The sequence below is a fragment of the Scyliorhinus torazame genome, chromosome 7 (genome assembly GCF_047496885.1).
Source record: "Scyliorhinus torazame isolate Kashiwa2021f chromosome 7, sScyTor2.1, whole genome shotgun sequence".
Classification (NCBI taxonomy): domain Eukaryota; kingdom Metazoa; phylum Chordata; class Chondrichthyes; order Carcharhiniformes; family Scyliorhinidae; genus Scyliorhinus; species Scyliorhinus torazame.
Window position 1 is genome coordinate 68,954,550 of NC_092713.1, and position 24,945 is coordinate 68,979,494.

The 24,945-nt window shown below is 48.8% G+C and overlaps 1 protein-coding gene across 1 annotated transcript in view; it reads right to left on the minus strand.

The window, feature by feature from the left end:
- Window positions 1-24,945, minus strand: part of LOC140426287 (AP-1 complex subunit mu-1-like) — a 74,983-nt gene that overhangs the window by 733 nt on the left and 49,305 nt on the right. Inside the window, 5 exon segments of the mRNA XM_072510856.1 lie at window positions 1,131-1,206; window positions 4,694-4,819; window positions 6,640-6,798; window positions 9,734-9,805; window positions 16,117-16,118. Of these exon segments, the coding sequence (XP_072366957.1) occupies window positions 1,131-1,206; window positions 4,694-4,819; window positions 6,640-6,798; window positions 9,734-9,805; window positions 16,117-16,118 (435 nt within the window).

A 24,945-nucleotide genomic window follows, 5' to 3' on the forward strand; every position in this document is an offset into this window, starting at 1 on the left:
TCACGCCTTCAAGACATCACAATGTGCTTCACATTCAATTAATCTGAAGCACAGTCCCAGTTATGTAGACAAGCGTAATGACCAATTTGAATACAATAATGTTGCACAGATCACAATGACTTAACTGACCAATTGATCTGTTCTGCTGGCGTTGAGTGAGGGTAAACAATGTCTCAGGCACATGGCAGCATGGTGACGCAGTGGGTTAGCCCTGTTGCCTCACAGCGCCGAGGTCCCAGGTTCAATCCTGGCTCTGGGTCACTGTCCGTGTGGAGTTTGCACATTCTCCCATTGTTTGCATGGGTTTCGCCCCCACAACCCAAAAAGATGTGCAGGGTAGGGGATTGGCCACACTAAATCGCCCCTTAATTGGAAAAAATGAATTGGGTACTTTAAATTTATTTAAAAAAAACAATGTCTCAGGCACTAGAGAATATTCTAGCTTTTCAAAGGGTGCTCTGTTATATTTCTTAAACATTTTGTTTAAGATCTCATCTTCCCCTCCTGTTTATTCTTTCATGGGAAGAGTAGGCATTGCTCTCTGGGCCAGCATTTATTATCCACATGACTATGTTACTTGTCACAGAATTTCAACCCTGACTTACTTTTGGGGCGTCAGCACTTCAAAGGTTGGCCCAGTTCAGTTTCTGGTCAATGGTACCCCCCCCCCCACCCGGCCCCCCAGGCTGTTGACTGTGGGAGATTCCGCGATGGCCATGCCATTGAAGGATCAGGGAAGATGCTAGTTTTTCTCTGGTTGGAGATAGTCTAATACACACTACTGCATCTCCTGCAGTGCAGAAGGAGGCCATTCAGCCCATCGGGTCTGCATCGAACCTCTGAAAGGGCACCTATTTACAGATTTCTGAAAATAGAGACGTACGGTCCTCACACAGTCACTTTTCTACCTGATCGATCAAAGTGTAAAAGTCAGGATTATCTCTTGCCTCTGATTTCTTGTGGGTGTATGTGATCTTTATGGTTTCCCTTACAGTGGCAGTTAGTAACAGAAATTCATCATTTCTATTAAATCTATATTCAGCTTTGCAGGTCATTTAGCAGTCAGCACCCAACCTCACCACAAAACATTCTCAGATGCCCATACTTGCAATTGTGCAATACATTATTACCTCCACTTTTTGTTAGACATCTAACCCAGGATGTTGCCTGAAAGGTGGACTTTTCACTTATTCGTACATATTTGATCTATTAAAAAATGAAACTGTTATTTGATATAATATGTAATATTTGGCAAACATTAAAAATCTCATCAGTGTTGGATAGCAGAGTGACGATATGCAGCAGATTGCCATTCCATACCGACTTCATATGCGCTTAAATTCAAAAGCGGTTTTCTAGCCCGACCTTCCTGACTCAGACCGAGTGGGACTCAGATAGCGAAGCACATCCCCAGCTCCAGCAGCGGAGTTCAAAAGAAGTGGTGTGAAGGAGGGCATATCCCTTTTTTACAGCATTAGTTAGCGTAAAGCAGCTGAGTTTCAAAGTCCCATTGAAAATATAGAGGGCAGGGAGAAGGTAAGTGTCAATGGTAAGTGGATAGAATGTGGGGGTTCAGACATCGGGGGGGGGGGGGGGGGGGGGGGTGGTAGACGCACATGGCGGGATGGAGTCAGTCATGCGGGATTTGGAAATCGTGAGGGTTGGGGAATATCATGGGTGTTCAGGTGCTTAGTTGGGGAAGTGATGGAGGGTGTCCTGTGTGAGGTTTGGTCTGGGTTTAAAATGGTTGTGCTGTGAAGGGGGTGTCCAGAGATGAGACTTCTTAAAACTGAATAGCTAGAATGACACTAGAATAGTTCTACACAAGTTAGTTTATTAAGGATTGAGATTAATCATAGAAAGTATACCCAGTAATCATTATTAACCATTAAACCTGTATTTTAGGACATAACAGTGATAATAATGTAAACTCTAGCTACAAGCAGTGGCCACAATGCATGATGGGATTTAGGCTAGCTAACTTGCCCATGTTTTTAAAAAAATATTTTTATTGAAGTATTTGCTAAATTTTTATAATAACAAACAAATCAATAATAACAAACATCAAGATGGTAAACTAGACATTTCCCACCCAACCCCTTCTGTACATCCCTTAACCATATTGCACCTACCCGCGCCCCCCCCGCCGCCCCTTCAGAATGCTGCTTCTATTGACATTTTAATTTTCCCCAAGAAAGTCGACGAACGGCTGCCACCTCCGAGAGAACCCCAGCATTGACCCCCCTCAAGGCAAACTTTATTTTGTCCAGCTTGAGAAACCCAGCCATGTCACTGACCCACGTCTCCACACTTGGGGGGCTTCGAGTCCCTTCATATTAAAAGGATCCGTCTACGGGCTACCAAGGAGGCAAAGGCCAGAAAGTCGGCCTCTTTCACTCCCTGAACTCCTTGGTCTTCCGACACTCCGAAGATCGCCATCTCTGGACTCGGCACCACCCGTGTACCTAGCACCTTGGACATTGCCTTGGCAAACCCCTACCAGAATCCTCCAAACTTCGAGCATGCCCAAAACATGTGGACATGGTTTGCTGGGCTCCCCGCACACCTCACACATCTATCTTCTACCCCGAAAAACTTGCTCATCCTCGCCACCGTCGTGTGTGCCCGGTGTACCACCTTAAACTGTATTAGACTGAGCCCGGCACATGATGAGGAGGAATTAACCTTGCTTAGGGCGTCCGCCCACAGACCCGCCTCTATCTCCCCACCTTGCTCCTCCTCCCACTTGCCCTTCAGCTCCTCCACTGGGGACTCCTCCACCTCCAACAACTCCTGATAGATATCCAACACTTTCCCCTCCCCCACCCAGGTACCGGACACTGTCCTGTATCCCCCGTGGCGGCAACAGCGGGAAAGCCAACACCTGTTTCCTCAGAAAGTCACGGACTTGTAAATATCTGAAACCATTCCCCGGCGGGTGCTTGAACTTGTCCTCCAGTGTCTTCAGACTGGGAATACTCCAGTCTATGAATAGATCTCCCATCCGTCTAATTCCTGCTCTCTCCCAACTTCGGAAGCCACCATCTATCCTGCCCGGCGCGAACCTGTGGTTATTGCAAATCGGGGTCCAGACTGACACACCCGCCACCTTCTTATACCTCCTCCATTACCCCCAGATCCTCAATGCCGCCACCACCACCGGGCTAGTGGAGTAACGGGCCGGCAAGGACGGCAGAGGTGCTGTTACCAGTGCTCCGAAACTGGTGCCTTTGCATGGCGCCGCCTCCATCCATTCCCATGCCGACCCCTCCCCCATTACCCACTTCCTAATCATCGCTATATTCGTCGCCGAGTAGTAGTTGCAGAAGTTCGGCAGCGCCAACCCACCCTCCCCCCGACTTCGCTTCAACAACATTTTCTTCACCCGCGGGGTTTTATTCGCCCACACAAAGCCCAAAATAATCGTGTTTACCCGCTTGAAAAAGGCCTTAGGGATGAAGATGGGGAGGCTTGCCCATGTTTTTGAGATACACGAGATGTGTGGTCAGCAATTACATAGTGGGCTTAGTAAACAAGTTTTATCAGTGGCCCCAATATCCTGTCTGAAGTAATCCATGAAGTAAAGGGGAAGCCAGTTCTGGTATCCTGCCCCTGGATGGACAATGAGTAGACAGGAACTGACTGCGATAAAATGGACGCAGGATCCTGGTAAACAACATGTGATAGGATGGGGTTTACTCATGAGCTGATCACAATTTTACTGGATAGTTTGGAAGTGACAGCTTTAAGGAGTGGATCAAGTCCAACTGGGGTGGGCTATTGATTTTTAAGAGGTCTCATCTCTGAACACCCCCTTCATGCTGAAGTGTGATGTGCATTTATTTTTTCCAACTCTTTCAGAGTAATTATTGGTGGAAAAACTGATTAAATTGTTCAAAGTTAGTGATTTTAAATCACTTTGGTACCCAGTGTAATGCAATTGTCCAGGGGTAGTTAGCACTTCTGAACAAATGCCACAGAAAGGCTGACCTGGGTACCCCCAAATCTGACGCTGAAGAGCAGGGAGTTACAGGCCCATGTGTTTAAAAACAGTTCCCATAAAATAAACCCAAGATTTCATAGAATTTTTTACAGTGCAGAAGGAGCCCATTCGGCCCATCGAGTCTGCACCGGCTCTTGGAAAGAGCACCCTATCCAACACCTCCACCCTATCCCCATAACCCAGTAATCCCACCCAACACTAAGGGCAATTTTGGACACTAAGGGCAATTTATCATGGCCAATCCACCTAACCTGCACATCTTTGGACTGTGGGAGGAAACCGGAGCACCCGGAACCCACGCACACACGGGGAGGACGTGCAGACTCCGCACAGACAGTGACCCAAGCCGGAATCGAACCTGGGACCCTGGAGCTGTGAAGCAATTGTGCCATAACATAGTCACATTCCTCACATAGAACTACACCTATTTTTCCAGTAGAAATGTTTCCATTTCTTACATCAACCATTGTTATGACCTACTGAGGGTGATTGCTATTTCCTGAACACGTTCATTTTGCTCGAGGGAGACTCACAAAGCTCATTCACTTGGGATATAGTTATAGTGGGGGTTAAAGAGGTGAGCAGGAGAGAACAAAAATAAAGAAAAAGAAATAAGCACTTGTGAGAGAGAGAGAGCAAAGAAAATTGCCGAAGTCCAGACTGGTATGTGCTTACGTAAGAACACACTACCTGCAATCCCGATGCTGCTATGTATTGGATTTTGAACTTCACTCTGATTGGTGGTTTTGCTTCCGGTTCCTCCGCCTCCACACTTGGCAGTCCCAGATGTGCCTTCATTGTAAATTCTTTCCCTCCCTTAAGCAATTATGCAATGGTAACACGTTATTCACTGCTAAGTTTTCATTAAAGAGAAAATTGAGGTATAAAAATAATCTTTATTAGTGTCACAAGTAGGCTTACATTAACACTGCACTAGGGGATGTAAAATTCCCTAGTCGCTACACTCTTGCGCCTGTTCAGGTACACTGAGGGAGAATTCAGAATGTCCAATTCACCTAACAGCTCGTCTTTCGGGACTTATGGGAGGAAACAGGAGCACCCGGAGGAAATCCACGCAGACACGGGGAGAACGTGCTGACTCTGCGAAGGCAGTGACCCAAGCTGGGCATCGAACCCGGGTCCCTGGCGCTGTAAACCAACAGTGCTAACCACTGCGCTGCCACGTCGTTAGACTAGGAACCAGTGTAGGTCAGAAAACACAAGGGTGCTGGTGAACAAGACTACATGCAAGTTAAGATATGAATAGCAGCTTACGTGGTTTATGTGAGACGGAGGAAGGGAGGTAGGCTAGCAGAACGGTGGAATAGTTAATTCTGGAGGAAACAATAGGAACAGATAAGGGCTTCAGCAGCAGATGAGTTGAGCCAGGGTTGGAGTCTACAGTGTTATCGAGCTAAAAGCAGTTAGCCCCTATGTGGTCAGAAGCTCATCTCGGGGTCAAATGCACATTCTCGACGTGTCTGCGTGGGTTTCGCCCCCACAACCCAAAGATGTGCAGATCAGGTGAATTGGCCACGCTAAATTGCCCCTTAATTGGAAAAACGAATTGGGCACTCTAAATTTTTTTTTAAATCTCAAGAGTCAAATGCAACACTAAGTTTGTGAAAGATCCAGCTCAGCTTCAGATAGTTGTGAAAGAGAGAAGGGTGTAAATGACATTTGGGGAAGGAGTTTGTGTTGGAGACCAAACACAATGGCTTCATCCTTCCCAAAATTTAGTATTAAATCGTAGGTTAAAGGTTAGTTTTAATAATGGAAGCTACTTGGTGTGTAATGGTGGTGCAGGAGACTTGACGCCGAGGAGTGGAAAGGAAGCTAAATTTGTTCCCCATTTAGTCCTACGCGGGTTCCAATTTCAAATGTGATGCTATGGGTTTCACTTTTGGCTGGAGGAAAAGAAGAAATCATTCTCAGGTTGATTTTATGTACTGATAATGCTCTGAGCCAATATTAATATTTTTGTAAAAAAAGTATCTCAAGTGCCAGCATTAGTGGAGATCTGACATATCAACTGTGCTGTGTGGTATTCTTTTAATGTTTGAATGCGTCCTAAATTCAGAGTTAAGAGCACAAACATATTAGACCATAAGACATAGGAGCGGAAGTAAGGCCATTCGGCCCATCGAGTTCACTCCACCATTCAATCATGGCTGATTTCAACTCCATTTACCCGCTCTCTCTCCATAGCCCTTAATTCCTCCAGAAATCAAGAATATATCAACTTATGTCTTAAAGACACTCAACGTCCTGGCCTCCACCGCCTTCTGTGGCAATGAATGCCACAGACCCACCACTCTCTGGCTGAAGAAATTTCTCCTCATCGCTGTTCTAAAGTGACTCCCTTTTATTCTAAGGCTGTGCCCCCGGGTCCTAGTCTCCCCTGCTAATGGAAACAACTTCCCTACGTCCTCCCTATCTAAGCCATTCATTATCTTGTAAGTTTCTATTAGATCTCCCCCTCAACCTCCTAAACTCCAATGAATATAATCCCAGGATCCTCAGACGTTTTAGTTTAAACATTCCCACTAAAATGGCAAACATCCGTGGCCGGCCATCCAATTGTTCCGCAATGAACTCACCTGGATGATAGGTAATATGTTTTACATTGAACTTACTTTAATAGAATTTATAGACCAGATGATAACACTGTCCTCGGGTACCCATTGCACACAGCCTCTAGCTGTGCCGAAGTTTGGAGATGAAGCATCACTGGGAACAGGGATGATAATGGCAACGTCTGTTGCCGTCAAGCGCTCTTTAAACTGTCCTTTAACCTGTAAAATAATGCACATCTGTATGTGAACCTACTTTGATCGTTCGGGGTAACACACTGCCTGGTGTAGCATTAACCTTCATAAAGTATAAAGGTTCCTAGTTTGAACCCCTTGTCTGTACTGAGTAAATTACTCAGCTTAGTGCATGATAATACCTCAATATAAACCTCATAATCATAAGATTATGATTTGGGACTAGATTTTTACATTTTGGGTAAAATAAAAGGTCCTGTTCTGAAGTCTGCCTGATGGTAAACCTGGGTATCTGCAGGTTAGGGACTTTGGGCGAAAGGTCTGGAGGGGGTTCCCTAGGCTGCTGGGATACATCTCGCTGGAGCGACTGCTGCTTCCAGATGTGGAAGGAGGGGGAAGAATTGGGGAATTCACACAAGTGGCTGGGCAGGCAGGGAGGCGAGTGTTTGGTGAAGATCAAGGAGAAATGGGAAGGGGGCCTGGGAGGGGAGCTCAATTGGGGAGTATGGAGGGAGGCACTCAGTAGGGTAAACGGGACCTCCTCTTGTGCAAGGATGAGCCTGATACAGTTTAAGGTGGTGCACAGGGTGCATATGATTCGGGTGAGAATGAGTGGGTGCTTCCAATGGGTAGCAGATGAGTGTGAGAGGTGTGGGCGGGGCCAGCGAATGACATGCACATGTTTTGGGGTTGCGAAAAATTGGGAAGATTCTGGGCAGGAGTGTTCGGGAGGAGCCAGGATAGTAGAGGAGGAGGTGGACCCGGATCTTTATGTGGCGATATTTGGGGTTTCAGAGAAGCTCCCGGAGCTCATGGAGAGGAGGAAGGCCGATGTGGTGGCCTTCGCCTTTCTGATTGCACGGTGGCAAATTCTATTAGAGTGGCAGTCAGCATCGCCACCGAGGTTAGTGGCTTGGTTGGGTGACCTGTACTACTTTCTGCGGTTGGAGAAGGTAACGCATGAGTTAAGGGGCTCCACAGAGGGGTTTGACAAAAGGTAGGGGATGTTTGTGACTGTATTTGAGGAGCTGTTCGGCGCAGTGGGGGGTGGGATGAAAAAGGGGAAAACATTTGTACAGACTGTATAGTTGATTGAACCTGTTTTGATACATGTCTGAAATAAAATACATTTTTTTTTAAACCTGGGTGGTTTGATTGTTTTACTGGGAATAAAGTGCAAGTGGCGCGATTTTACTGTTACATTTCGGTTGAATAAACTCAGTTTATTCTCACTGGAACGAAGGAGGTTGAGGGGCGACCTGATAGAGGTTTACAAAATTATGAGGGGCATAGACAGAGTGGATAGTCAGAGGCTTTTCCCTGGGGTAGAGGGGTCAATTACTAGGGGGCATAGGTTTAAGGTGCGAGGGGCAAGGTTTAGAGTAGATGTACGAGGCAAGTTTTTTACGCAGAGGGTAGTGGGTGCCTGGAACTCGCTACCGGAGGAGGTGGTGGAAGCAGGGACGATAGTGACATTTAAGGGGCATCTTGACAAATACATGAATAGGATGGGAATAGAGGGATACGGACCCAGGAAGTGTAGAAGATTGTAGTTTAGTCGGGCAGCATGGTTGGCACGGGCTTGGAGGGCCGAAGGGCCTGTTCCTGTGCTGTACTTTTCTTTGTTCTTTGTTGTTGGGAGAGGCCAAAATCAGGAACCGCGCCGGGCGGCAATCAGTTCGTGTTCTAACCGGCCTGCTCCCGTTGGCGGATTCAGGATCCCACTGTCGCATGGCGGGAAACCAATAATCATCACTTGAAGCTAATCACCATACAATTAACAGGAACGACCCCCGATCTAACAGCCTCCTGTGATCTAACTGCCTCCCCAGTAAGCGGCCATGCGTGTAAGTGATCTGAAAATAAGAATGATATTATACGGCTGACATTCCATTCTGTGGTTTACGGTATAAATTATCTACAAAGATGTGTTTAGTCATTAGTGCTTTAATTCTGTTGATACAGTACACATTTAAAAAAATAAATCTAGACTACCCAATTATTTTTTTCCAATTAAGGGGCAATTTAGTGTGGCCAATCCACCTACCCTGCACATCTTTGGCTTGTGGGGTTGAAACCCACGCAGACACGGGGAGAATGTGCAAACTCCACACAGACAGTGACCCGGGCCGGGTCCTTGGCGCCGTGAGGCAGTAGTGCTAACCACTGCGCTACCGAGCCGCCCGAGTAAACATCTTAAAACATGAAATCTTGTGTGCCATTCTTTCAGCTGTTAACTGGAAGTTTGAATTTCTTAAAAAAGTTACAGTCTCTTTGGGGATCTTAACAATTAATGTCAGTTGCCTGGGCTATGGAAGAGATATTTTAATGAGATTCTTGCCTCTGACTGCTATCCAATTACTCCTACTGGGAGAAACAGAGAAACTGTAAATCAGATTTGGAAGTATTGCCTTGATACTGGTATACACCATCTAGGTTTAGATGAATAGTGATTTCTACAATGGAGGGACCCAAGGAACATAGTTCAACAGGAGAGACAAATGACACTTAAATGACCAAAGGGGCTAGGAAGAAGACATGAACAGTGGGAACTTAATTAAATGGTCCTTCACTGCAGGACATAATACAGCTGAATGATTTTCGCTATTGGTGAGTAGTAGCTCATTGAAACTAACAGTGCAGGGTGCAGTAAATGTAAGGACACCTAACCATATGTTAAAATATATAGTGAAAGTTAGAATACAAATTCCAGGCCTTTCATAATGTCCTTTGAACAAGATTGGCAGACACATCAACTCACTTAGCCAGGAAACGTGCAGATGAGGAAGGTTAGATTAATAGCGAACAGTATTTGTTTTTCTAAATTAACAGAAAACTGGACGATTAGATTGTTTTATACAGACAGGCTTTGAGCTTTATATACTGCACAAAAAAAGACTAACTAAAGCAGCCAGTATATTCCGTAACAGAACATTTCTTGCCTTTCTATTCCATTCCTTACCTTTGCTGCGATTTCCATTCTGCTGTGTGCGTGTTTCTGCACATTTGCTTCAACATAAAGAAAGGGTTTGACCTTTTAACAGACATGTGCATAACATGGTCAATACTGTTATCACTCAAACATTATGAAATGAAATGAATCTCTGTAATTGAATTATTAGGAATACTAAGACTACAATATTATTATATGCACAAAGTTTTCATTACTTCTGGTGTATGTTTAAAACAAAATAAATGCCTCCAGAATGACCCCTGTAATTTTTAAAAGACCAAGGATAATTTTCACCATGAGGCAGAGAGCCTGAGTACAGAAATTTTCCAACTCACCGGTCCCATCTCAATACAAAGACCCTGAATGTCACAATAATTGCCTCGGGTGTGCTCAGTTTGGGATGGTGTTGGGTTCACCAATTCCAGAAGCAGAGAGTAGGCTGCCACAGAAGTGGCCAAGTGCAGAGGCAGGCTGGTTAGGCTGCCCACCTCAGTTCTATATACTAATGGCATGTGTAGAATTGCTCATGAAAAAAAAATCCATTCACAAATCTTCCACCCAGTTCTACTGAGAGTTCTTACACGTCCTCATTATGTATGCCTGGCTTATAGAACAGAGTCATAAAAAGATCCTCTCGGTAGGGAGTATTATGAAAACTGGAGCAACTGTTGGCTTTACACAATTAACATCTTTTAAGTGGTTATAATAAATTGTTCTTTCGGTGGTCTCTTTTGTCAATGTCTTAATCTTTATTTGCATAAGATTAAGTGGTGTGAAATGCATTCTCTTCATAACTCAGTTCCACCTAGCTATGTCACTTGCAAATTTGGGAATATTACATTTAATCCCCACATCCAAATCATTGATATAGATGGTGAACGGTTGAGACCCAAGCACTGATCCTTGTGGTACCCCTCTAGTCACAGCCTGCCAACAAAAAGGCAATTTATTCTTATTCTCTGTTTCCTGTCCATTAATCAGTTCTCAATCCATGCTAGTTTACTACCTCTTATGCATATGTTCCAATTTTGTTTACTAACCTCTTCCGTGGGAACTTACCAAAAACTTCCAGAAAATCTAAATATACCATATGCGCTGGTTCCTCCTTATCTATTCTGCTAGTTACAGAAAGCTACATTATTTCTGTTTTATAAATCCGTGTTTACTTTGCCTAATGTTCCCATTATTTCCTTGTTTTCGTAATGTTTTTATTGAAGTTTCTACATTTTATTCACTGTACATTCGGTAAGGATAAATGGGTTGGTTATAATGACAAGTCATTTTCCACTGTGCTGATCCCTCTATCCCCCCGCCCCGCCCCTCATTCATTGTTTTGGGCTGCTTTCTTGAGTCCCTTACCATACAATGGGGCATTATCTGCTCTTTCCATGTGAGCAATGCTCTCCCCTTTCCTCCTCCCCCCCCCCCCCCCCCCCCCCCCCACTCACTTTTTGTCATTTGGCCTCTCCTCTCACTATACATGTTTTGGTGTTTCCGTGGTGGGGGTTCCTTTTCTTGTGGCCTTGTTCTAGGCCCCATTGCCTCTGTATCAACTGTTTTCTGGCCTCTCCCTCCTTTTTTTCTCTAGCCTCCCCCATCCTCCCTTCCCTTCCCTGTTTGGTCCCTGCAGTCTCGTTGGCTACTGTGCGTCCCCCCCTCTGTTGGCTATCGGCTTTGAACAGGACCTGGAACAAGTTTATGAATAGCCTCCATGTTTTGTGGAAGCCATTCTCTGACCCTCGGATGGTGAACTTGATCTTCTCCAGGTGGAGCAATTTCAATAGTTCTGCCAGCCTGTCTGGAGCTGTGAGTGATGCTGCTGACCACCAGCTGGTCAGGATTCTCCGACATGCGATTAGGGAAGCAAAGGCAAGGGCATCAATCGGCCCTCTTTTCCAGGAATAATTCTGGCTGGTCCATTACCCCGAACTCTTGGGCATGGCTCCACCCTCACCCCCACCACCTTAGACATTGCCTTGAAGAAGGCTGCCCAGAAGCCAACAAATCTGGGGCATGCCCAGAACACTTGGGCGTGGTTGGCCGGGCCTCCCTGGCACTATTCACATTTGTCCTCCACCTCTGGGGAAAAACTGCTCATTCTGGTTCTTGTCACTACTTTCAGCTGCATGAGGACTTGTGCATGAAGTGGAGGATTTGACCCTGCACAGTGCTTCGTTCCAGAGTCCCCACCCTATTTCCATCCCTAGCTCTTCCTCCCATTTTTCCTGTGTCTCGTCCAGTGGGGAGCGCGTCCTTTCTAAAGGTCGCCCATGCAGGTCCCACAGTTTCCCCTCCCCAGACTGTCCACATCCAGTAACTCTTCTGGCATTGTGTTTTTCGGGGTCCGTGGGCATGTCTCCTTGCGGAGAAAGCTTTTGACCTGTAGATGTCGGAGTTCATTCCTGTTTGGTAGTTCCAGTCTCTCCGTCAGTTCCTCTAGGGTCGCTAGTCTGTCCTCAGTGTAAAAGTCCCTAACCGTCAGTGTCCCCCATCCTGTCTCTACCTCTTAAAGGTGGCATCAAGCATGGCTAGTGCAAACCTATGGTTGCCGCAGATGGAGGCCACGATTGGCATTTTGATCAGACCAAAGTGCTGTCTCATTGGGTTCCAAATTCTCAGGGTCGCTACTAGCACTGGGCTTGTTGAGTGCTTTGTTGGCGGGGATGGGCGTGCTGCAGTGGCGAGGGCCCGGAGGGTCGTTCCTGTGCAGGAGGACTCTTCCATCCTCACCCATTCCGTGTCTGGGTCCTTCGCCCATCGCCTCACACTTTCCACTGTGGCTGTCCTGGGGTAGTACTGCAAATGTCGAAGTGTTCTGTCGAAGGCCTTTTCTTCGTCCAGGGACATGATCACCTCTGGTGCTCTCTCCCCACATGCGGTCCTTATTACATTCAGCAGCTGTCTGATGTTCATAGTTAGCTGTCTACCCTTAACAAACCCATCTGATCTTCTGCGACCACTCTGGCACACAGTTCTCCAGCCGCTAAGACAGGACTTTGCGAGTATTTTCACGTCTATGTCAATCAGTGAAATGGGTCGGTATGATCTGCACATCTGGAGTCTTTGTCCTTTGTGGTGATATGGTGGCCTGTGCTGGAGGGATGATGCCCCTCGCTAGCGAGTCTGCGAACATCTCCCGCAGGTGCGGGGCCAGTGCCGTGGCAACATTTTTGTACAAGTCCGCCAGGAACCCATTGAGTTCCAACGCCTTCCCAGCCCGCATGGAGTTGATGCTCTCCATGATCTCTCCCAGTACTAGTGGTGTTTCTAGCTCCCGCCATCTGTTTTCCCCCATGACTGGCATGTCCAGCCGTCGAGGAACTGTTTCAACCCAGAGTCCCCCTCGGGGGGTTGGAGGTGGACAGTCCCCGGTAGAAGATTCAAATGCTTTGATAACCTTTTTTAATTCGCCGACCAGTCTATCCTCTACCTGTGCTATTTCCCTCATGGGTGCCTGCTTTCTCAGCTGGTGAGCCAGCAGGTGGCCAGCCTAGTCTCCATGCTCGTAAAAGGACCCCCGTGTCTGTTGGAGTTTTTGCATTGCTTTCCTGGTGGATAACAGGTTGAAGTCCATTTGTAGTTTTTTTCCCCTCCACTCGAAGCTTTGGAGTAAAGTCTGTTGACCTCCAGAATGGAGTCAATCAGTTGTTGCCTAGCCTCCCTCTCTTCTCTGTCTTTGCAAGCCTTATAGGCGACAATTTCTCCCCTAATAAAGTGATGTATTCGCCTATTGTGATATTTTTTGGCAGAAGGCCTTTTCGGCCAAAAGGGCCGTGTCCAACCTCCATGTGGGGCATTGGGCATGGCTACCATTATTTTCCAAGTGCCATGTTATCACAACCTTTATTATAGATTTGAGCATTTTCCCTGCTATTGATGTCAGGCTAACAGGTCGGTGGTTCCCCGTTTTCTCTCCCCTTCCTTAAAAGTGGGATTATATCCGCCATCTTCCAATTGGCAGGAATCATTCCAGAATATATATTTTGAATGCATCTCCTGTCTCTGCAGCCACCTCTTTCAGTACTCTGGTTCTAGCTCATCAGGTACAGGGGATTGACAAATCCCATCATTTTCTCCAGTACTTTTTTTCAACTAATATTAATATCTTGCAGGTCTTCATTTACACTAGTCCGTTGATTCTCCTTTCTTTCTGGAAGATTTTTTTAGTATTTACCTCTGAGAAGACAGACACAAAGTATTTGTTTAGTTTGTCGGCCATTTCCGTATTCCCATTATAAATTCTCCTGACTCTTCTTGTAATGGGCCACATTTGCTTTTGTTAATCTTATCCTTTTTACATGCCTACAGATGTTTTTATAGATTGTTTTTATATTTTGCATCAGTTTACTAGGGCAGCACGGTAGCACAATGGTTGGCACAGTTGCTTCACAGTGCCAGGGCCCCAGGTTCGATTCCCCGCTGGGTCACTGTCTGTGCGGAGTGCAAAACAGTCCGTTCCTTAGCTGGTTTCTAAACGTACTGCTCTAGAAAACCATCGTTCATACCTTCCAAGAATTCAGTCTCCACAACATTAGTACTAATTAGGTTCACCCAATCTATATGCAGATTGAATTCCTCATGATCATTGTATTACCTTTGTTATACACAACTCTAATTTCCTGATTTATACTGTGATTTACATAAGCACTGCTGTTTGGTAGCCTATAAGTAACTTCCACCAATGTTTTCTGCCCCTTGTTGTTTCTTATAATAATAATAATCTTCATTATTGTCACAAGTGGGCTTACATTAACACTGCAATGAAGTTACTGTGAAAATCCCCTAGTTTTCCACACTCCGGCGCCTGTTCGGGTACACTAAGGGAGAATTCAGAATGTCCAATTCACCTAACAGCACGTCTTTCGGAATTTGTGGGAGGAAACCGGAGTGCCCGGAGGAAACCCATGTAGACTCTGGGAGAACGTGCAGACTCCGCACAGACAGTGCCCCAAGCTGGGAATCGAACCCAGGGTCCTGATGCTGTGAAGCAACAATGCTAATCACTGTGCTACTGTGCCACTCTACACTTGCCTTGTTAAAATAAAGATAATGTAAGGATCAGACCAATGTGCAGTAACAGGATACACCATAAGTTTAAACAAGAATTTTGTCACAATGTGACATTCTTGCCATGCGAATGCCAGGAAAAGGGCATCTACAGCAAGAGAGAATCTAACCATCACCCCCTGACATTTAATAGCATTACTATCGCTGAATCCCCCACTATCAATATCCTGGGGGTTACCATTGAACAGAAAGTTAACTGGGCTAGCTATATAAATACTGATTACAACAGCAGGTCAGAGGCTTGGAACCCTGTGATGAGTAGCTCAAATCTCGACTCCCCAAAGCCTGGCTACCATCAACAAGGCACAAGCCAAGAGTGTGATGGAATTACCTACACTTGCCTTGATGAGTGCAGCTCCAAATATACTCAAACAAGTGTAAAGCAGCCTGTTTAATTGGCTCACCATCCTCAAATATTCACTTCCTGCACCGTTGACGCACAGTGGCAGCAGTGTGTACAATCTACAAGATGCATTGCAGGATCTCAACAAGATTCCTTAAGGCAGCATATTCCAAACACACAACCACTACCATCTAGAAGGAAAAGAACAGCAGATACATGGGAGTACCACCACCTGAAGCACCCCTCCAAGCCACTCACCATTCCAACTTGGAAATACTGTGCCTTTCCTTCACTGTAGCTGGGTCAAAATCGTGGAACTCCTCCATAATAGCTGTGGTAGTCACCACTGTTTGTATAATATGTATATGAGAGGCAATACGGTAAGGCTCCTGTACTACAGGTACGGGTGTAGATCCCTGCCTGCTAGCTCTGCCCAGTATGCAGAGTATAAATGTGTGTGGTCACCGAGCTACAGCCATTTCGGCAGCAGCTGCAGGAGGCAACACATCTCTGCTAAATAAAGCCTCGATTACTCTACTCTCGTCTCATCGTAATTGATAGTGCATCAATTTATTAAGCAGAGATTTTACAGCGATGGACCTACACATCAAGCCAGATCGCCTGCAGCTGCACCCTCAAGCAGAAAACGCCACGTCGCCCTTCGACCACTGGCTAGCTTGCTTTGAAGCCTACATCGGAGCAGCGACAGAACAACCCTCAGAAGAACAGAAACTCCAGATCCTGTACTCACGGTTGAGCTCTGATATTTTTCCCCTTATCCGGGATGCACCCAACTACGCTGAGGCCATGGCGCTTCTGAAAGAGAACTACACCTGGCCGATCAACAAACTCTATGCCAGGCACCTCCTGTCCACACGGCAACGACTCCCCGGTGAGTCATTGGACGATTTCTGGCGTGCCCTGCACACCCTGGCGAGCAACTGCGATTGCCAGGCAGTTTCTGCCATTGAACATACTGAACTCCTAATCAGGGACGCTTTCGTCACTTCCGGTTGCGGCGAGGATGAGCTAGCCGCACGTTTCGGCGGCTCCAGCTCCGACGGACCTTCGGGCTCTTTTAAGAGCCCCAACGGGAATTTTTTCGGCCGAGCAACCCTGTGTGGGGTGTGTGGGAAGGGAGTCCCCCCCGAACGACGGAGGGAAAAACCGGCGGCGGCGGCTGCAGCCCGAAGAATCTTCAACCATAAGGTCAGAGGGAGAGGAGAACAAAATGGCGGCGGAGAAATCGCAGGCGGCATGGGGGCCTGAGCAGGACGAGGTCGTGAGACGGTGTGTGGACCTGTTGAAGAAAGAGGTACTGACACCGATGCTACAGGCAATTGAGGGGCTGAAGGAGACCTTAAAGACCAGGAGACTGAGCTCCGCGTGGTGGAGCAGAATGTGTCAGGTATTGAGGACGAGGTCCTGGGCTTGGCGATTGAGACGCAGACGCACAAGGCACTTCATAAAAAGTGTGCTGAAAGGATCGAGGCCCTTGAAAACGGAGCACGAAGGAAGAACCTTAGGATACTAGGTATCCCTGAGGGTGTGGAAGGAGTGGACTGTGGAGCGTACGCAAGTAAGATGCTGAGCTCACTGATGGGTGCTGAGGCCCCTGCGGGCCCCATGGAGGTGGAGTGGGCAGGTCGGATCCCGGCGAGAAGACCAAAAGCGGGAGAACCACCGAGGGCGATAATCGTGCGATTCTACCGCCTCAAGGACAGAAAAGTGTTCCTGAGATGGGCTAAAAAGGTGCGGAGTAGCAGATGGGAGAATGCGGTGGTACGGATATACCAGGACTGGAGTGCGGAGGTGGCAAGAAGGAGGGCGAGCTTCAACCGAGCCAAAGAGGTTTTGCACAAAACGAAGGTGAAGTTTGGGATGCTGCAGCCGGCAAGACTATGGGTCACGTATCAGGAGAGACACTATTACTTTGAGACGGCGGAGGAAGCATGGACCTTTATTAAAGAAGAGAAACTGGACCGGAACTGAGGGACTGATGCTGCAGGGAATTGTTCTTGTTCTTGTTAATGTTATGGTGAAAGTTACTCGAGAAGTAAACAGAGAAGGGGGGGACACTGGGGAAATGTGGGCGCCGGTGAGGGGGGAAAGACGGAACATAGTCGGAGAATGGGGAAGAGGAGGGGGAGGGGAAAGGGAGCTGCGCCATAAGAGGCGGGTCAGGTAAAGGGATGTTCCCGCGCCAGAAAGAATAAGGCGGGAAAACAGGCGCAAGGGAGTTCCCTCACACCGGGGGGGTCGAGGAGTGAGCAGGAGTAGCCGGGGTCAGTTGAAGTCAGCTGACTAACGGAAGTGATATGGGGGAGCAATCAAGCTAGATAGGGATCTAGCGGGGGGGGGGGGGGCGGGGGGGGGGGACAACTGGGTTGCTGCTGCGGAATTCCAAAAGGGAATGGCTAAAGAGTGGGTGGTCGGGGACGGTGTGCGACGCTGGGGGAGCGAGTGGGAGCGCGGAGGCGGGATATGGGACTGGCCTAGAGAAGGTAATGGCTAGTCGACACGGGAGGGGGGCAGGTAGCCCCCTAGTGAGGCTGATCACGTGGAACGTGAGAGGCCTGAATGGACCGATAAAAAGGGCCGAGCGATCGCGCATTTGAAAGGACTAAGGGCAGACGTGGCTATGCTCCAAGAGACACACCTAAAGGTGGCAGACCAAGTTAGGCTAAAGAAAGGATGGGTGGGACAGGTGTTCCACTCAGGACTGGACGCAAAGAACAGAGGGGTGGCCATTTTGGTGGGGAAACGGGTAGCATTTGAAGCAAAGAACATCGTAGCAGATAGCGGAGGTAGATATGTAATGGTGAGTGGTAGGCTGGAGGGAATGGAGGTCGTGTTGGTTAATGTGTATGCCCCAAATTGGGACGATGCGGGATTCATGAGACGGATGCTGGGGCATATACCGGACCTGGAGGCAGGAAATTTGATTTTAGGAGGGGACTTCAATACAGTGCTGGACCCGAGGCTAGATAGATCCAGCTCAAGGACCGGAAGAAGGCCGGCAGCGGCCAAGGTACTTAAGGGGTTTATGGACCAAATGGGGGGAGTGGATCCATGGCGATTTCTTAGACCTAGGGCTAGGGAGCATTCCTTCTTCTCCCATGTCCATAAAGTGTACTCCCGGATAGATTTTTTTGTTTTAGGAAGGTCGTTGATCTCTAGGGTGGAAGAAGCTGAATACTCAGCCATAGCGGTTTCGGATCATGCCCCACATTGGGTGGACCTGGAAGTAGGAGAGGACAGGGAGCAGAGAACACTCTGGCGATTAGATGTGGGACTGATGGCGGATGAGGGAGTGTGTGCAAGAGTGAGGGGATGTATTGAGAGATACCTGGAGGTCAACGACAACGGCGAGGTCCCTGTGGGAGTGGTCTGGGAAGCACTAAAAGCGGTGGTCAGAGGAGAGCTGATCTCCATTGGGGCCCACAAAAGGAAAACAGAGGCCAAGGAAAGGGATAGATTACTGGGGGAAATTTTAAGGGTGGACAGGGAATTTGCAGAGACCCCGGAGGAGGAGCTGTACAGGGAGAGGAGGCGACTCCCGACCGAGTTTGACCTTCTGACCACCAGAAAGGAGGAGGTACTGTGGAGGAAGGCACAGGGGAGGAGGTACGAATATGGGGAAAAGGCTAGTCGCCTGTTGGCGCACCAACTGCGAAAGAGGGCAGCAGCGAGGGAGATAGGGGGAATTAGGGATGAAAGGGGAGACACTGTGCGAAGGCCAGGAAAGATGAATAAGGTGTTTAAGACCTTTTATGAGGAACTGTATAGGTCTCAGCCCTCAGAGGGAGAGGAGGGGATGTTCAGTTCCTGGACCAATTGAGGTTCCCGAAAGTGGAGGAGCAGGAGGTGGCAGGCCTGGGGGCGCCGATTGAGGTGGACGAGGTTATTAAGGGACTGGGAAGCATGCAAGCAGGGAAGGCTCTGGGGCCGGACGGGTTCCCGGTGGAATACTACAGAAAATATGTGGACTTGTTGGCCCCGTTGATGGCGAGGACATTCAATGAGGCCAGCAAAGGGGGGACTCTACCCCCGACGATGTCGGAGGCGACGATATCGCTAATTTTGAAGAGAGACAAAGATCCGTTGCAGTGCGGGTCCTATAGACCTATTTCACTATTGAACGTGGACGCCAAGTTGCTGGCAAAGGTACTGGCATCGAGGATAGAGGACTGTGTCCCGGGGGTGGTGCACGAAGACCAGACAGAGTTCGTAAAAGGGAGACAACTGAATGTTAACGTACGACGACTATTAGGGGTGATAATGATGCCCCCAGTGGAGGGGGAGGCAGAGATAGTGGCGGCAATGGACGCAGAGAAGGCATTTGACAGGGTGGAGTGGGAGTATTTATGGGAAGTGTTAAGGAGGTTTGGGTTTGGGAACGGGTTTATTCGTTGGGTTAGACTTCTTTATGGGGCACCAACGGCAAGCGTAGTTACAGGTCGACAAAGATCGGAGTATTTCCGATTATATAGGGGAACAAGACAGGGATGCCTGCTGTCTCCATTGTTGTTTGCGTTGGCAATTGAACCTCTGGCCATGGCGCTGAGAGACTCCAGGAAATGGAGAGGGGTGATTAGAGGGGGAGAAGAACATCGAGTCTCGTTATACGCGGATGACCTATTGTTATACGTGTCGGACCCGGCGGGGGGGACGACAGAGGTTATGCGAATTTTGAGGAGGTTCGGGGAATTCTCGGGGTATAAACATGGGGAAAAGTGAACTATTTGTGATACATCCAGGGGACCAGAGTAGAGAGATAGAAGGCTTACCGGAAAGGAAAGTGGAAAGAAACTTCCGATACCTGGGGATTCAGATTGCTAGGAGCTGGGGAACCTTGCACAGACTTAATTTGACACGGCTGGTAGAACAGATGGAGGAGGACTTCAAGAGGTGGGACATGCAGCCTTTATCGCTGGCGGGCAGGGTGCAAGCAATTAAGATGATGGTCCTCCCGAGGTTCTTATTTGTATTTCAATATCTCCCTATATTAATCACCAGGACCTTTTTTAATAAAATAGATAGGAGCATCACGAGCTTTGTGTGGGCAGGGAAAGTTCCGAGAGTAAGGAGGGGGTTCCTTCAGCGTAGTAGAGATAGAGGAGGACTGGCACTACCGAACTTGGGAGATTATTATTGGGCCGCCAATGTGGCAATGATACGTAGATGGATGATGGAGGGGGAGGGAGCGGCGTGGAAAAGACTGGAGAGAAAGTCCTGTAAAGGGACGAGTTTAGAGGCGCTGGTGACGGCACCGCTACCGCTCTCACCTTAAAAAGTATACCACGAACCCGGTGGTGGCGGCAACACTGAACATATGGGGACAGTGGAGGAGATAGAGAGGGGTGCGGGGAGCCCTGGTGGGGTCCCCTATCAGGAACAACCATAGGTTCGCCCCAGGAAGAATGGATGGAGGATTTCAGAGCTGGTACCAGTTGGGAATTAGGAAGGTGGGAGATTTATTTATAGATGGGACTTTTGCGAGCTTGGGAGCATTGGAGGAAAAGTATAAGTTACCCCGGGGAAATTTCTTGAGATATATGCAGGTGAGGGCGTTTACTAGACAACAGGTGAGGGAATTTCCGTTGCTCCCGACACAGGGGATACAGGACAGGGTGCTTTCAGGGGTGTGGGTCGGAGAGGGCAAGGGGTCAGAGATTTACAGAGAGATGAGGGAAGAGGGGGAGGAGTCGGTGGGAGAACTAAAGGGAAAGTGGGAAGAAGAATTAGGGGAGGAGATAGAAGAGGGTATGTGGGCTGATGCCCGAGGCAGGGTAAATTCCTCCTCCTCATGCGCCAGGCTTAGCCTGATTCAATTTAAGGTGCTACATAGAGCACACATAACAGGGGCAAGATTGAGCAGGTTCTTTGGAGTGGAGAACAGATGTGGGAGGTGTGGCGGGAGCCCGGCAAACCACGCACATATGTTTTGGGCGTGCCCGGCACTGGAAGGATATTGGAAGGGAGTGACGGGAGTGATCTCGCAGGTGGTGAATGCCCGGGTCAAACCAAGCTGGGGGTTAGCTCTATTTGGAGTTGCGGATGAGCCGGGAGTGCAGGAGGCGAAAGAGGCTGATGTCGTGGCCTTTGCGTCCCTAGTAGCCCGGCGCAGGATCCTACTCATGTGGAAAGAGGCGAAACCCCCCGGACTGGAGGCCTGGGTAAACGATATGGCGGGGTTTATTAAACTGGAGCAGATAAAGTTTGCCCTGAGAGGATCGGCTCAAGGGTTCACCAGGCGGTGGCAGCCATTTCTTGACTACCTAGGAGAACGTTAGAGGGAAGACAGATGACCAGCAGCAGCAACCCAGGGGGAGGGGGGGAGGGGGAGGGGGGGGGGGTGGTTTAGTTCAGTATAGGTCAATAGATAATGGGGTTTTGTTACTTGTGTATTGTTAAAAATTTCTAATTTTGTTATCGTTCCGTTTGGTTTGTAAGAGGGAAAAATGTTGTTTAGAAAAAAATTTCAGACTTCCGGGTGCGGCGATGACCAGCTAAGTCGCACGTTTCGGCAGCTCCCGGTGGACGGACTTTTGGGCTCTTGGTAGGAGCCCCAACGGCAATTTTAACGGCTAAAAATACTGTGCGGTAAACCAGAAGGGAATTCCCCCTGGACACGGATGGAAAAAGGAGAGGAAAGTGGCCGGATTGCAGCGGATCCTTTGGAACAGCGGCAAGGAAGGCAAGCAAAAACCAAGATGGCGTCGGAAGGTGGCAGTTTCACATGGGGCCCTGAACAACAAGAGTTCTTGAAATGCTGCGTGGAAGAGATAAAAAAGGAAATGAAGACAGAGCTGTTGGCCCCGATACTACAGGCGATCGAAGGGCTAAAGGAGGAACAAAAGACCCAGGAGCGGGAGCTTCGGGTCGTGAAGGCGAAGGCAGCCGAGAATGAGGACGATATACAGGGCCTGGTGGTGAAGACGGAGATACAGGAGGCACATCAGAAACGATGTGTGGAAAGGTTGGAGGCACTGGAAAACAACGCAAGGAGGAACAACCTGAGGATTCTTGGTCTTCCTGAAGGTGTGGAGGGAGCGGACGTCGGGGCATATGTGAGCACGATGCTGCACTCGTTAATGGGAGCGGAGGCCCCGGCGGGTCCGTTGGAGGTGGAGGGAGCATACCGAGTTATGGCGCGAGGACCGAGAGCAGGAGAAATTCCCAGAGCCATAGTGGTGAGATTCCTCCGTTTTAAGGATAGAGAAATGGTCCTTAGATGGGCGAAGAAAACTCGGAGCAGTAAATGGGAGAACGCGGTGATCCGCGTTTATCAAGACTGGAGTGCGGAGGTGGCGAGAAGGAGGGCGAGCTTTAATCGGGCCAAGGCGGTGCTTCATAAAAAGAAGATAAAATTCGGAATGCTGCAACCGGCAAGACTGTGGGTCACATATCGAGGGAGGCACCACTACTTTGAGACGGCGGACGAAGCGTGGACTTTTATTGTGGAAGAAAAACTGGAATGAGTGGGTTATTAAAAAGAACGTTTGGACAAAGTGGTGGGGCGAATGTGGGGGGCGAAGAGGGGTTTTATGTTCTAATCCTGCGGTGTGGTAACTTTTCTCTCTCCCACAGGTGGTGATGGGGGGAGGTGGGGAGGGAGAGGAGATGGGGCGTTGGCCATGGGGGGCGGGGCCAAGGGAGAAGCGCGGGCCTGGCTCCCGCGCTAAGATAATTATGGCGGGAATAGAGAAGCAGGAAGGAGGGGGCGTCGCACGGTGCGAGCCGTGGTCACGGGGGGAAGCCGAGGTCAGCCAGAGTTTGCTGACTTCTGGGAGTAACATGGGGGGAGTAATTACGCTAGCGGGGGGTCTAGCGGGGGGGTGGGAGGGGGGAATTACTGGGTTGCTGCTGCTGGAGAAAGGGGGGAGCGGGTACGGGAGAGGATGGGCGGGGGGGCACCGCCTAGGGGAGATACAGCTGCGTGGGAACTGGGTGAGAAGCTGGAAAAAGGTGATGGCTAATCGACAAGGGGGGGGTGGGAAGCCCCCCAACTCGGCTGATCACGTGGAACGTGAGAGGGCTGAACGGGCCGATAAAGAGGGCACGGGTACTCGCACACCTTAAGAAACTTAAAGCAGATGTGGTTATGTTACAGGAAACGCACCTGAAACTGATAGACCAGGTTAGGCTGCGCAAAGGATGGGTGGGGCAGGTGTTCCATTCGGGGCTAGATGCGAAAAACAGGGGGGTGGCTATATTAGTGGGGAAGCGGGTAATGTTCGAGGCAAAGACTATAGTGGCGGATAACGGGGGCAGATACGTGATGGTGAGTGGCAAACTACAGGGAGAGACGGTGGTTTTGGTAAACGTATATGCTCCGAACTGGGATGATGCCAATTTTATGAGGCGGATGCTAGGACGCATTCCGGACCTAGAGACGGGAAAGCTGATAATGGGGGGAGACTTTAATACGGTGTTGGAACCAGGGCTGGATAGGTCGAAGTCCAGGACTGGAAGGAGGCCGGCAGCAGCCAAGGTGCTTAAAGATTTTATGGAGCAGATGGGAGGTGTAGACCCGTGGAGATTTAGTAGACCTAGGAGTAAGGAGTTCTCGTTTTTCTCCTATGTCCATAAAGTCTACTCGCGCATAGACTTTTTTGTGCTGGGTAGGGCATTGATCCCGAAGGTGAGGGGAACGGAGTATACGGCTATAGCCATTTCAGATCACGCCCCACACTGGGTGGACTTGGAGATAGGGGAGGAAACAGGAGGGCGCCCACCCTGGAGAATGGACATGGGACTAATGGCGGATGAGGGGGTGTGTCTAAGGGTGAGGGGGTGCATTGAAAAGTACTTGGAACTTAATGATAATGGGGAGGTCCAGGTGGGAGTGGTCTGGGAGGCGTTGAAGGCGGTGGTTAGGGGGGAGCTGATATCAATAAGGGCACATAAAGGGAAGCAGGAGAGTAAGGAACGGGAGCGGTTGCTGCAAGAACTTTTGAGGGTGGACAGACAATATGCGGAAGCACCGGAGGAGGGATTGTACAGGGAAAGGCAAAGGCTGCATGTGGAATTTGACTTGCTGACTACAGGCACTGCAGAGGCACAATGGAGGAAGGCACAGGGTGTACAGTACGAATATGGGGAGAAGGCGAGCAGGTTGCTGGCACACCAATTGAGGAAAAGGGGAGCAGCGAGGGAAATAGGGGGAGTGAGGGACGAGGAAGGAGAGATGGAGCGGGGAGCGGAGAGAGTGAATGGAGTGTTCAAGACATTTTATAAAAAACTATATGAAGCTCAACCCCCGGATGGGAGGGGGAGAATGATGGACTTTTTGGATCGGCTGGAAATTCCCAAGGTGAAAGAGCAGGAAAGGGTGGGACTGGGAGCACAGATCGAGGTAGAAGAAGTGGTGAAAGGAATTAGGAGCATGCAGACGGGAAAGGCCCCGGGACCGGATGGATTCCCAGTCGAATTCTACAGGAAAGTTTTGGACTTGCTCGCCCCGGTACTGACGAGGACCTTTAATGAGGCAAAGGAAAGGGGACAACTGCCCCCGACTATGTCTGAAGCAACGATATCGCTTCTCTTAAAGAAGGAAAAGGACCCGCTACAATGCGGGTCCTACAGACCAATTTCCTTCCTAAATGTAGATGCCAAGGTCCTGGCCAAGGTAATGGCAATGAGAATAGAGGAATGTGTCCCGGGGGTGGTCCACGAGGACCAAACTGGGTTTGTGAAGGGGAGACAGCTGAACACGAATATACGGAGGTTGTTAGGGGTAATGATGATGGCCCCTTGAGGGAGAAACAGAGATAGTAGTGGCGATGGATGCCGAGAAAGCATTTGA